The sequence below is a fragment of the Ursus americanus genome, chromosome 19 (assembly GCF_024610735.1).
Source record: "Ursus americanus isolate L20-20 chromosome 19, mUrsAme1.1.p, whole genome shotgun sequence".
NCBI lineage: Eukaryota > Metazoa > Chordata > Mammalia > Carnivora > Ursidae > Ursus > Ursus americanus.
Window position 1 is genome coordinate 13,118,212 of NC_142145.1, and position 14,914 is coordinate 13,133,125.

General features: G+C 40.7%; 1 protein-coding gene across 1 annotated transcript in view; it reads right to left on the reverse strand.

The window, feature by feature from the left end:
- The window catches only part of PHLPP1 (PH domain and leucine rich repeat protein phosphatase 1), a 205,262-nt gene that overhangs the window by 11,812 nt on the left and 178,536 nt on the right, over window positions 1-14,914 (reverse strand). Inside the window, exons 12-14 of the mRNA XM_045790230.2 lie at window positions 13,078-13,240; window positions 4,661-4,791; window positions 401-505 (exon numbers count right to left, since the gene is read on the reverse strand). Coding sequence (XP_045646186.2) covers window positions 401-505; window positions 4,661-4,791; window positions 13,078-13,240 — 399 coding nt within the window. The remainder of the gene's footprint in view (window positions 1-400; window positions 506-4,660; window positions 4,792-13,077; window positions 13,241-14,914) is intronic.

Sequence of the window (14,914 nt, forward strand, 5' to 3'; positions counted from 1 at the left end):
TAACTAATCAATAACGAAGTGATTGAATATGGACAATCAAGGCTACTTCTCCTTTAATACTGTCCCTGTTTTGCTTAGTAAACGGGCTTCAGACAAAGATAGACTTTTCCAAAGGGCAGGGATGCATTTCAATACTTAGGCCTTCTCCAAACACTGGAGTCTCACATAGACCGAATGTGTCAGTTACAGCGTCTCCTAGCAACACCCTCACAAAGAGAAGAGTATGTGATGCCAGGCAGGGCTTAGCTTACTGCTCAAACGTAAGGCATGAGGTGGCCTCACGTTGGGGAATCCTGCTCAGATCAATGTGACACGAGGAAAGCGTGTGCTACCACGGCGTATCTTCCCCACTAAAGGAGGGAGGCGGGCTGGAGGCATTTCTCTCCAAAGGTTCACCTACTTGTTTTTCACCCCTGAGGCTTCGGTGTAGCCATGGCTCCATACGGCTGGGGCCCCGGACGCATCGCCTGCTGAAGGTTGATCAATCTTGAAACAGCGAATATTACTAACAAGATAAAAGGAAGGGGCAGGAATCATTAAAGTCAAATACGTGTGAAATGTTACCTTTATTTGACAAACGAAAACCCCCTGCTAAGCACTCTGTACTTACCATTTGTGTTTAATGTGTCTAAAATATTATCAGCAGGAACTAGGTACTCAACAAAGTGAAAACAAAGGGGCATGAAAATTAGTTTTTATCAGCATCCTAGGGTGGTTGAGAACTTGACACATTGCACTTCGATGCTGCTGTCTCCTGGGAATGAAAAGGACCGCCCTCAACCTTGGTAAGAGAAAACATTATGTTGGGTGTATTCTTACAGCGTGAACACCCAGATTTGAAAAGTACGAAACCTAAACCACAATATTGTATTTGAATGATGTGAGAGAATTCTGCAACGTTCATCCTGAAATCCAACTTCTGTCCATATCACCCCTTCCAATATTTCACAAACATTGAGGACTTACCATCCCTGAAGCTTCCAATTCTTTGCTCACTTGCAGCCATTCGCGCTAATACTAATATCATAAAATTATGAAATAACGGGTATTTCAACAAATCACACATTAACTATGTGAATTTAAACTGGGACACAAGTCATCTCACCTCGCTGTCACATGCTGTAATTGGTCCAACAGGACCCAAGACAAATGCTAAAAGTGTAAACTCTCGAATGGGGTTTATTAAAAATCACCCTACTAGAAAGTATTCAGTGCCCCCAAACAGGAAGTCCTACAGATGTGAAACAGTTTTTTTAAAAGGCTGGCTATCACATGGTGAAATAAAGCCTACTTACAAATTGCCACTAGTTTTTCCCCTCTATTACTTAAACAAGAGGAAAAGCTTATATATAATCTCTTAACACAAACACTTTTGTCATGACCCGAAGAATTTAACTCCAAATACAACAAACACTGAATACCCTTCAACTCTAAGAAGTAAATCAATATCTAATTGTATTCACTTTGATTCTAGAAATAGCTGGTTGCAATTTTGTTGACATTTAAAAATATTTCATGGAAGAAATACCAGCAAACATTCACTCTTCCCTTTAAACTGAAAAAGTGCCAACAGAAAATCCTGAAATAAAACTAATACCTTATTTTACAGGAGAGCTATTTATCCTCTTTTCAATCCTAACAATAAAAGAAGGGCATTTAAAAAGATAGTTTGGCGTTACCAGCTATTCGTATGACCCGGCACCAAATTTCATCCATGAGCGATGGTAAGCAAATGAGATGCGTTTCTTAAGGCCTACCTAAGGTTCTCAAGACATCTTCACTATCTTTCTGAATTCCAGAGAAAAACGGAGAGCTCATTTCTAAAGACATTTACACTTTGTAGAGAACACAGAACCTTCAAAGAAATAATTCCATTTCCTAGCCTGAAATTAAAGAAAAACAATCCTTAAACTACCCCCCAATCCCTTCTGATGAAGTGGGGGTTTTGCCCTCTCTGCCTAGCTGAGCAAGTGTGGCTGAGCAGCCGTCCGAGATGACCTGCATGTTGACTCTTGTACATCTTGAAACGAGTCTGGGAGAGCACAGGAGCTGGAGCTCAGTCACACAGAAGAGCCACCATATGCACTCACTGCCGCCCATGCGGAAAAAACAGGCCAAGTCTCTAGAAGCACAAGAAATGCGTTAGATACGGAAGCTCTCCCACCTTATTAGGAAGCCTAGCCTTCTGGCAGCTAAACAGAAGGCAACATGTTACATAAAAGTGTTACGATTTCATTGTTACCTTCTCAAAATCTGAGAACACACGTGTTTCTTTGTAGCAGCTCAGGCCAGTGCAGTAACACCTTCCCCGCAGACTTCAACAAATAGACTTTTCTTACACAGGTGTAATAGTAGGGTAATTCTAAATATGTGGTTTTGCATCTTTTTTCTAATTACATCATGAACATTTCCCCATGTCACTTTATGTTCATCCTAAAGATAATCAGACATATCTTGAGGACTATCTCTGTGCCTAAAATGATCACATTTCTGATTATTTTTTATAAATAATAGAAACAAATAGAAAACCTTGGTCTAAGTATGTGAATATTTTTAAAAGCTTGATACACAGAGTCAATAGCTTTTAAGAAGTTATGTCAATTTACAGTAGTCCAGGAGCACCAATTTGAGGGAGGGAAATGTTAAATGTTTAATATTTCCTTGATATACTGAGGTTGGACATCATGTTGTCATGTACCTCTCGGGACTTCTTTGTGAAATTTTAATGTTCTTTGCTCGTTTGCTGTTTGAGTACTTTTCTCATAAGAACATTTTCTATCAAGAACATTAATGCTTTTCTTTTTCTTTTTTTTTGCCAGTGTTTCTTCTTAGTTTGTCATTTGCCTTTTAGATTTACTCTTGATTGAAATATCTTTCCAGAAGCAAACTTTTCTGTATAAAACATATTTTTAAATAGTTATAACAAATATCAAAACCAATCTATATATATTGATTACTCCTCTTGTGATCCCCACCTCCCACCCCCTCCCACCTTTTTTGGCCTAAAAAGTCATATGTTCATATGATTTCTTTTTACTTTTAGAAATTATTTCATTTTATAGAGTTAACTCTTTAATTTAGCTGGAATTTATTTTGGGGTGTAATACAAATTCAAATTTTTTCTCCAAACAGCATATCTCCATTTATTAACTGATTTTGATATATTTTTAACACAAAATTTCATCTATTTGTAAAAATACTCAAAAGTTACCTGTATAAAGATGAAATAAATATTGATAATCCACGTACTCTCAGTAGTGAGAAGTCCCTTAGCCAAGTACGTAGGCCACCATCCTCATCATATAGATGGAAAAACTAAGCTCTCTGCAGACTCAGGGGTTTGGGCCAAGGCTTCCCATACCGACAAACGGTGGGGAGTGCCTAGGTCCCCTGTGGCTTTCCTACAACACTCTACTTAAGCAGTATTCTTCAATCATATATTGAAATCAATTAACTACCTAAAACCAACAGGCACTAATTAGGCCAATTCAATCCAGGAATCACCTTGAGTGATGTTCAAATTCTGGCTTGCACTAAAAGCTTAGGATAATATTAATAGACCATTGATGTTACTCGTCTTTTAAAATTCTACTCCTTTTCAGTTTTTTTCTAAGATAATGGAACATGACTTTCAGCAGTGGACAGTGTACCAGGGTTTACACATAAATGGCATAATGACTACTGCGTGTCAACGTTCAAGACTTACTCAAGACCGGCTGCACAAAAAATACTGAGAATTCAGAAAAGTTTAAAGAAGGTAATGACCACCCATAATCTTATTCTCCAGAGAATAACACTACTGTAACATTTTGTTTCGTATCCTTGTAGGCATTTTCCAGGTGTACACGAGCACACACACACCCAATGCACACATATTAATTTTGCAAAAAAGTAGGAACATACCATACAAATTTCTTTGTAAACAGTCTTCTCATTTAACATCATATATAGAGATCTTTAGAGTTAGTAATGGAACTCTACATCATTGTTTTTAATGGCTACATAATATTCAATTGTGAAGCATAATTCAATTCTCTTGACATGTAGAGTTCTGTGATGAGAAATTTCTAAAGACCTCTTTTCTAATGAAATTTCCTTTAATGTTTTACACAGTGAAGCTGTAATTCTCTATCGACAACAAGAATGAGACCGTATCAAAGAATTCTTTCCCCAAACGAGAAGATAACTTAGCAGGGTCTAACTACCCCACCCTCCCACTTTTGTTTAAATCATCTGGATTTTAGTTCCACATTGTGCATTTTCCCCACATGACGCATCTCTTATCAAAACCCTTTTATAACGTTTGCATTAAGTGTCACACCATGTTATCAGTAACTGAGATGTAAGTTTATGGCTTGGCTGGTCATTGCTCTCCCGTGTCTTTCTATCCCCTTTCCCTCTTTGTATTCATTATTCTTGTTCTCTTTTTATGTGGATACTTCCTCAAAAACTTTCTGACAGGACACTTGAGTATCCGACTATTTGAAAGTGTTTTTTGGCACTCCTTGGTGAACTACAGATTCACAAATCACCTCAAATGTGTGTAGATACAGCTAATAAGTCAATGGGTCCTTCCTATTCTGCTCAATGTTTTCGCTAAGTTATAAATCCCATTGTCAGTGAACATGGATGGGGCGGCCTTGCGTCACAAGGTACTTACTTCAGCAGTTCCAAGGTTTTGTGATCGAGGGTGAGTCGGGGGTTTCCAGTCAGATCTAGTTCTTGTAGCTTTGGAGGCAGGTTTTCTGGTAAAGTGACTTCGCTTAGCTCATTACAGCTCAGGTCCACGCACTGAAGGAAGGAGGGGAAACAGGAAGTGAGGGCCTGGGGAGGCGGATGAGGTGGTTCTGGGCTCCGACCCGCTGCCTGAGAATCTGACCATTCACTGCACGAGGATGTCCAAATGCAGAAAAATAAGGTGGTCTGCTACCCTCCTATAAACATTTAAAACAGACTTTGCTAAATGCAGTTAAAATGTTTACTGTCTTTGACTAACGCAGAAAAGTTGTGTTCTTTATTCTCCCCATCTTTATCCTTTTAAAAGCTTATCTCTACATTAAAAAAATAAGCATTAACTGAAAATCCTAAGCATAGTTTTTCTTATTGCTCACAAAATCTCTGCACCTGTTACGGCCATAAGGGTTACAGTTATAACATCAAAATGGAACGGTGAAGGGTTTTCTTAAACCAAAAAGCTTGCAAAATGAGGAAAGGCAGGGAAACACCCAAAATGAGAAGATAATTCAAAAGAAGCTAAATAAGAAATTGGTGAAAGACTAGCTGGTAGGCATGCTGACTATAGGCAAGGGAAAAAGGCACGGATCAAATACGGATCCTGCCCTCCAGCCATCCCTTACCTGGACTCTCCAACAGCTCCTGTCTAATCTCGTTGGGAACACAAGCACAAAAAGGGCCTGCATATTGATTAGAACAAAAATTATGTATCTGTGAATGGGAATAATACCTCCTTTCTCACAAAATCTATGTAAGGCTTAAATGAGGTAAGCCCTAAAATGAGGTGCTGCATTTATGTGATGGGAGCAGGGCGCCAGGGTAGAAGGCAGCTCACCATGTACAGGAGACAACAAGAGTAACTGGCAATTTTTCTGGAGAAAAGAATATGTAACCCACAATTCGGCAGAATGGGTAGGAAGCATTCGACTATCTGGCTTGGGGTGGCACCTTATTACAGTTTAAGAAAATGCCTCGAGAGCCCATTAAAGATCTTAAGATGGTTTGAAAGACAAATTGTATCCAAGAGTTTCAGAATCTTAAAAGTAGACGAAATCATTTTTATTTGGAAAAATTCTTAAGTCTATTATGGATTGGGGAGGGACACAGACTGAATAAGATGAAAACCTGCATTTTTGGAGAAATATATTCTCAACTGACTTCAAATGCAATGTTTCCACACAAATTGTTTTATACCCTTACTGCCAAACAGAAGCAATGATATAAAATTATACTGCAATTTTACATAATTACTTATTTTGAGAGCATTATAACCACATTACAAAAAGTTGGACCAGCGGAAAAGTTTAGAAAACTTGCCTTAAACGTAGCACCCTAACACAACCAGTGAATATTCTATATTCTGTATTCTTACAGCCTTATTAATATAAACCCAGCCTTTTATAAAACGTAAACGTAGGCACAATTTCATCACATTTCACTTATTCCCTATCTGCACTCCCATCACCTTTGAGAACCTTAATACTCTAAGTACATAAATTCACTTAACCTAAACATTAATAGGGAAACTGTCCCCTTCTTTTTGTTCTGTTTTCCACTTATGAATAATGATTGCATCAACAGTCAACTGGACATCAATGAAAACCTGACAATACTTATTCACGACTGGCTGCTGCGTCAGGATGTACATCAGCACGAGAAGCACATGGTACCGGCGCGGTGTGCTGAGTCGTGATGAGACCCAAGCTTAAGGGCTGGCTGATGCGCGCCACTTAGAGCGAGTGATTGACAGAAATGAATGCAGGTCAGAGCATGCACTACAGGGAAAGACTCTAGACCTTTCAGAACTGAATTTTATGAAATCGACAAGCCACATTTTCTAATGTTACCTAATGATTTAAGCTTTCACAGTTCTGCAGTTGTAACTGCTCATTGTTTAAATTAGGAAATTATAAAATGAGTTCGGGAGGGTATTTATTTATGAAGACAATGCTGGCGGTATCTTTATAAATAATCCTCTTAGAGGTGGTGCTCATCCTCATCACGACCCCCGGGACCCCTGCACCCCCCGCCCCTTAATTTCCCGCGGCCAGCTCCTGCATCCTGTCCGATGGCATCAGCTCTCCGCATCCTGACTTTGCTCTAGTCTCGCTTCCCTCTGACCCACGCCCCGCGGCGCTGTCAGGGTGACTCTGATGTGCTTTACCCCATCTGATCACACTCCGGCTTGTCTTTCAGTTGCTCCCTACTGCCTTCCAATCTGCCACCAGACTCCTCAGCATGTCAAATAAGGCCCTTCATCTGCACCTTTCACCACCTGCTTCCTCGCACTCTATATTCAGCTGTGTCAAAGTTAATTCCAGTTCCCGCATGTGTCATGTTCTCACTTGTGCCTGTGCACATACGACTCTGTGTGACTGGGACTCTTCGAGCTTTCCTTGCCTCTTCACCTGGTAAAATCTGCCTTATTCTTGTGTTAACTCAGTGCCAGTTCCACCAGGGCCCCTGTTTCAATCGACACCACTTGCTTATTTATTCCTTCCATCAGACTGTGGTCCTGGGGAACAGGCACTGCGGCTTCTAGTCCCGCGTCCCGAGTGCCGTGCAGCACAAGAGCAGATGCCCAACGAATGCTTTCCTTCAAATGAGAGCCAATAAGCGGCTAACTGGGAATGGGTAGATAATTGTTTGTTGAACGAATACATGAACGACTCTTCTGAGAAGCTCCTCCAGTAATTCAGTCAGCTAGGATGGGAACTGAGATACACGTGCTTAGATTAAATTCGGTCTGTAAGTCACGCCCCAATGCAACACTTTCTTTAGTGGCAAATAGTTCTGCATGTTGAAGGAGGTTTGCTCATCAAGATTACGGGATGCTGGTACCTGGCGATGACCTGCTGGCATTCACATAAATAGCGCTCTATTTACAAGTACTATTTCCTATTCCTTTAACAGTTTTCAACAAACACTTGTTGGCTGACTGAGTGTAATGGGTATTACTGGGAAAACAGTAAATTGAGGGGTGAGACTAGAGAAAAACACAGTACTTGCATAGACAACATTATTTAATGTATGTTTCTCTACTAATGCGCCAGAACTTTCTTGAAAATACATTGTTAAATAGAATGTTAAATCTGTCTACCACATGACTAACAGAAAGTTACCTTTCCCTCTCTCAGGCCTATTCTAGGCCATAGCTTACAAAAATTACTTGGCTATAATACAAAATTCCGGTAAGAATACTCAAAACAGAATTATTCAATCCTCGGAAAAAGTGAGATAACTCATAGTTGGAGGAACTCATGATTTAGAGGAAAATTACTGCTAATACGTTTAGCTAAGAGCAGAGGGAAATAATCAGTGCATTTTAAAGAGAATTGATCTAATTTATCATTTAAGTATAATTATCACCAGAGCTCCAATGTCTTTGTTATAATGTTTTCCTTACAAAACATTACTAAAGACATAGGCATAACCATTTTTAAAAAAGATTTATGTATTTGAGAGAGAGAGAGAGAGAGCACACAAATGGGAGGGGCAGAGGAAGAGGGAGAGAGAGAAAATCTCAAGCAGACTCTGCGCTGAGCAGGAAGCCCGACTTGGGGCTCAATCCCACGACCCTGAGATCATGACCTGAGCTGAAACCAAGAGTTGGACACTCAACTGACTGAGCCCCCCAGGTGCCCCAGGCACATCAATTTTCACAGTGGTGTGTGTTATATTATCTGCTCGGTAACCGCCTGTGCTGTCCTCAAACAGCAACTTCATCTCCTAGCTCTGAGTGACTCTGCAACCGCCTGCTTCATTCTTCAGAGCACAGCTCGCCCGCCACCTCAGCCATGCTGCCCGACAGCTCTGACAGGTGCAAAAGGGGGGCTCCCAATCACCTTTGCACTCCCTTGCCCTCCCAGGGTGAAAGCTGCTGATGTAATTATTCCTGTAATTATTCAGACACGTACATTGATTAAACTGCCCCACCTTTCATCAGGGAGTTGCAAAAGAAGACCTTTAATCTTGCATAAAGCCTCCTTCTCTATTACAAAATTTGTGATTTTTCTCTGAACAGGTTCACTAATTGTCATTATGAATTCATTAAGAAGCAAATAAACGCAAGCAGTCATCCAAAGAAACACTGATTGAGCACCTACGAAGTGGCAGACAATAAGCCAGACGTCAGGGACCTACAGAGATGGCACCACAGGCCCCACCCTGGGGAACTCCCAGGCCAGAGCGGGGAAGTAAACAGTACTGCCAGCTCCCAATCAACAACACGCGCAAGTGTGCATGGTTGCGACAGCAAAGGGGTCGTCACTGAGACCTCCGAGAGGGCTTTCCAGGATGGGATTTTTGCGAGGAATCAAAGTTAAAGGTAATGTTAGGAAATCTCCTAAATAACTATGACTGACCCAGATTCCAGGACCATAACGACGACTGCTCCTGGTTTCTGGTTTTCAGACATGCAGTATAAATGCCTCGATAACCTTTTAAGTCTATGAGGTCAGCTACCTACCCGGCTGACACCTAACTCGTCCCTGATCTGTCTTCATTTGCATTACCCTGCTTTCCAAAGAATCCCTTTTCTTTCATTTGTTCTGACCCAGCCGTTTCCCCATGTTCTTTGTGTCTTTATCACCAAGCTGGTTCTCTCTCTCCCTCATTTCACCTTAGAAACAACAGCAAACAGAGTTTGATTCCAAGGGATAGTCAACCTCTGTAACCATTGTTCTCAACAGTGTGGCATATTAAAAATACTTCATACTTCATTGCCCAATGAAAATAACACAGATCCTAGAGATGAGTTCACTCACCTTATCTCGCTCGCTATGCAATAGTGCATTACTGCAGAGTATAATCTTCTGAAGATTTCAAACATTTTAAAAGATACTGTTCATCCAGTAATTAAAATCAAGATGCCACAGGAACATGTTAAATTTAAAAAAGAAGTTGCTGATATGGTGTTTAAACTACAAATTTCATTCACCATATGTGTCACACGTTTATCTACTTAAACGGCACTTCAAAAAAGGTTAGAATAAGTCACTAATCGGAAGTTACTCAACTAAGATCTCGGGAAACTGAGCACCATATTCATGGTCACTTTTGCTATTTGGATTCATTACTGAAATGTGGACTTCAGCTCAGGACCAGCCAAGCCAAGTCTGGCTCAAATGGTGACTCTGAGATCATGTCTTCTTCTCTAGCTCATCAAGAGTTGATCTATATCCAGAGGGAAACCTGTCTGTCTTAGAACCAGAATAGAACTTGCTCCAGGAATACAGGACTAGAAGTAGGAGAGGTTCGTTTGAAAGTGCTAACCATAGGAGAAGACAATAAAACTAAGGAACAAAAGTACTCTGACTTTGGGTCCACTTGGGCTCATCGGAAAATTCTGAAAATATACGTTTTCCTACTAATAACTTATATGACCTTCTTGCCCAAGTATAGAAATTGATGCCTGAGGATGAGCAGATCTCACTGAATGTACCAAAATGAGAAAAGGCCAGACCTAAATTTTATCCAAGATTAGAAGGTGCATATAGTTTCTGTTTTAAGGGTACATGAATAATGGTTTAATTTTTCAAGTTAAAAAAATATATTTGAGCACATGCATTTTAGTAGGGGAACTTGTTTACCCTTTTAAGTAATAATTGGCTTTGAAGCTTTGGTAACAAAGCTATGAATAAGCACTTTCCTTTAAAGTCTTAAAAGATGAGACTGCTTGGATAGAACAAGCTAGTTAAATATACTAGGGCCTCTCCCTCTTTAAATCATGTTCCTGCTCAGTTTTTATAATTGCAATGATCATAATACCTTTTATGAACTACTATACAATTACTTCATTTTCAACAAGCAATAGAAATATAATCTAGGGTTATTAACTCAATAATAAAATTTTAGTATAGGCTGAGTATTTCAACTTAGGACATTAAAAAACATGCTAATTTAGAGCTCAGTTTGCAGTGAAGATGCTCGTAGGTATTTTATCACTTGAGATACAGCAAGTCTTTTGACCAAGATTTTTCTTTTGGATGGTTTAAATGTGTGTAAATACTTACACTGCAATTTAAAAGATTCTCATATGAAAGAACACTGACATACCAATTCAGAGTTCTAAAACAACATAACTACTACTTTACCAGTGCTCTCTGCCCAGGGCTGGGAAATGTACATAAAGGATACCTGATGCTGTTCATCACCACTCCCACCCCCACCCCAGAGAAAACCCCCAACAACAAAATCTCTATCTATTGGTAATAGAAGAGCTGGATCAGAAAGACAGGACATGGGTTACACATCTGCCTGTGGCTCAGGACATGATCTCAGGGTCCTGGGATTGAGACCGCATCAGGCTCCTTGCTCAGTGGGGAGCCTACTTCTCCCTCTCCCTCGGCCTGCTGCTCCCCCTGCTTGTGCTCTCTCTCTGATAAATAAATGAATAATAATTAAGAAAAAGGACATTATTAACATACAGAAACTGCTAAGATATAATAGCTGGGATAACAAGAAAAAATCAAAGACCAAAAGAAAGAAAACCATTAAAAAAAGCAATACCAGAAGTAAAACTTTTAAAGGAGCTGTAAAGTCAGGTACAGACAGAAGTCAACAGAGGAAGACGTTCAACAGAAATAGAAGGCACTGACTTTAGAATCCAGGAAGCCAAGCAAGGGTCTAGGAGAGAATCCGTTTTCACAGAATGAGTCAGATTTTGCAAAATCTAGTCAAAACCTGAAACATTGAAATGTCTACCTGTATCTGTACTTTAAACCAGATACTTTAATAAAAAAAAAAAAAAAGCCTACTCGCCAATTTAGAGTTCTAGAACATTAAAAGCCAGGTACAGAAAGAAAGACCAGCAAATGGGAGGTTGGTCTGGAGACTCTTCCCTTCTTGTCCTGGGGTCCCACCGGGCACAGCACACAGTTTACTCGGCCCCCGTGTCTAGCACTGGGTGGCACGGGAGCCCTGGGACGCTCAGCTGCTACCCTGGTGCTAGAGGCAAAGACGTACTTGTTGAAGTAACAGATTTCCACATCTTGTTGGGCGTCGGCCAGAACAGTTGCCCCATATGATCAACAGCACAGCTGAAGCACATCGAGGCTGTGGTCCTTATAGCTACCCTCTACAGACTTCCGGCTACGCGCCACTCCTGTTTCAAACGTCCACACGGACGCCTTCCTTTCACCCTCACGGCAACGCCGTCAAGGAAGGACGATTCTTCCCCTCACTGTACAGCTGAGGGGACAGAGCAGTTACGGGACTTGTAGCTGGGCCTCAACTCCAGGTCCGTTTCCCTCCAGAGCCCCGCTCACAGCAAAACACATCGTGGACTACAGCGTGCACACGTGCACACACCTAGCAAGCGGCTTGCACATGCCAACAGCATGCAAATGCACAAGTACGGCTATGATGAAAGACTATGGTGCTACTTAGAGTGCCTTCAAATGTCTACACACTTTCTTAAATCTGATACAGTTCATACCAGAAAGTGCCTGAAAAATGAAGAGTGGCCAAGTAGGAGGACTTCTGTTCCTTTTAGGAGATTAGAATGTGCTCCAAGTCTGTAACCACGGAGTCATTTTTTATTAAGCACAAAACCGATGATCAGAAATGCTAAGGTGCCAATGAGAAAAATACATGCTATGTAAAGAACTTCTTACTTTTGCGCCCAAAATACACGAGTAAAAAGTTGTTAGATGGCTTTCGTTCTGGTGAACTGGTTTCATCCTGGGATCAGGAACTGCAGACAGTCTGCCACCAGTGTGCTGTCTTCGTGTATACAGAGCCCTTCATTATTCAGCACCCCACTATCAAGTGGGAATAGTATCTGTTCGGCTAATTTCAGTACGTTGAAATGAACGTTTGGTGACAGTAATGCCACTGTATCTATCTTACACCAGGATTACACCGGGAATTGTTACTAATTGGGTGCTGGGGTGGTGGATGCTACTTAATTGGGGAGGTCTGGGGGCGAGTGTGCAGCGGTACTGTTAACTTTTTCAAACTGCTGTCAGACATTTGAGTAACATGCGCTTCAAGCCTCATAACCACCCTGGAAATAAGGAGGACGAGTATTGTTAGACAGATGGGAAAGAGTTAGGTGACTCTATGGTTAACCTTAATTCACAGAACTAGTTATGGACAGAGCCCAGTGTATGATTTCTCCCAATTCCTAATCCAGTGTCTTTTTATTTATTCTTCTTGTTGTGTGTGTTTTTCCTCCCCCGTCTGTTGACTTGACAGTGTAGTCCAGTAGTTAGGATGGGGCAAGGATGACCGAGAGCCTTCAATCCAACAAAGGTGCAAACATCCTGAACTGACGAACTGGAGAAAAGCAATTCTCTTTTCTGACCTGCAGCTTGGAGTTTATGGGATCAAACCACATACCTTGATTTCTGGGAGCTGCATGACCTCAGGAAAGACTTCGATGCAATTAGAATGAGCAATCATGGTGTGCATACGCCGGCAATTCATGACGGTCGTCGGGACGGCCTTCAGTTTATTCCCACTGATGTCAATTTCTTCAAGTTCCTCCAGTTTTGCCATTTTACTAAAAAAGAGAAATCCAAGGGAGAGGAGGTCAAAAAATAATCACAAGGCAATTTAAGAAGAAAATTAATACATGATGAGAATAAAAAGGGAATTTACTATGAGTCTAAAGATTCTTTAAAGACTGACTTGTATAACATACACTGTGGTGTTAACTACCCTGGAATTAAAAACAAAGATTCACTTGTAATAACCATTTTAACAAACAGGACCATTTTTCACTACTGTTTTTGAGTATCCAAGTATTTTAACACCTCCTTTCCTACTACAAAACAAAAACTACTACCCTCAAATCTTCAAATTAAGCAAAAACAGAAAAATGGATGTCCCTTTCCTCTTAAAACTCTATGAATCAAGTTATCCTGGCAACAATCACTACGCTACATCACTTAGTCTGAACTCCAATAAAAATCCTACTCAAAGTGGGTCAAAAGTTAGCATTAGTCCAATGTAAGTGCTTTCAAAGAGCTCAGAGAGAATGATTTCTTTGTATTGGCACTGAGAACTCAAGGGGACGTAGAGGAGAACGGGGCTCTAGGTCATATGAAGATACGCTTTCTCCTAAAACCCTACTCCCCAAATTCCTCTGACATCCTTCGTGATGATAAGGTGGTGGGGAGTATCATCTGGATCATCTCTCGACCTTCTGGCGGTGCCCAAATTCAAACCATACCCAAAAGAAATTTCTCTCACCTCCTGCTAAGCATCTACAAAAGTGGACTGTCTCTAACCTTACCTTACTAGCATGTCGTAATATATTGAATACTTTTGTTTAAGAATGTCTTTTATCGGGGGCGCCTGGGTGGCACAGCGGTTGAGCGTCTGCCTTCGGCTCAGGGCGTGATCCCGGCGTTATGGGATCGAGCCCCACATCAGGCTCCTCCGCTATGAGCCTGCTTCTTCCTCTCCCACTCCCCCTGCTTGTGTTCCCTCTCTCACTGGCTGTCTCTATCTCTGTCGAATAAATAAATAAAATCTTTAAAAAAAAAAAAAAGAATGTCTTTTATCGTTCAACCTTAACCTATAGTTGATCATCATCATCATACTAAGTAATAATTACAGTAACTGAATAAAGGAAATTTCAGAGTTAGGGTTTCTTGCCTTTTCTGTAAATCTGGAGGAGAAAACCTTCTGCCCCTATAATCCTGTAATAGCATCTACCACCCCTCTGACTCTTTTTCTACCCCTGCTGATCCTGGACTTCAAAAAGTGCAGGATTCCTGGTGAGTGTAACTCAAACTTATAATCTGAATCATTCAGTTTACAACTGTCGATATCTCCTCTGTTTGTTATGGCTGCACGGGTCATAATACACCTTTAAAAAATTTAGCAAGAAATCCTTTTATTACTTTTCTTTCTGTCATCTCTCAAATAAAAAGATTATCTTATTTGCTTGCTTATCCTGAAAATAAATATATGCTGAAGATACAAAAAGAACTAAATTTTCATCACGGCATTGAGATGCACTACCAGCACTGTGCATGTGGACTGTGATGTAATCCAGCTCCGACCACCAGAATTTGTAAGACTATTACTTTTTGGAAAGAAATACGGAGAAATCAGTGGGTAACGGGGCATGAAAAATGACCGGAAGTATAGAAATCAGGCCCAAGAAAGAAAAAGAAGTTTCCATCCGTCAACAGACAAAGAAGGTGGTCAACGGACAAGACCGCGG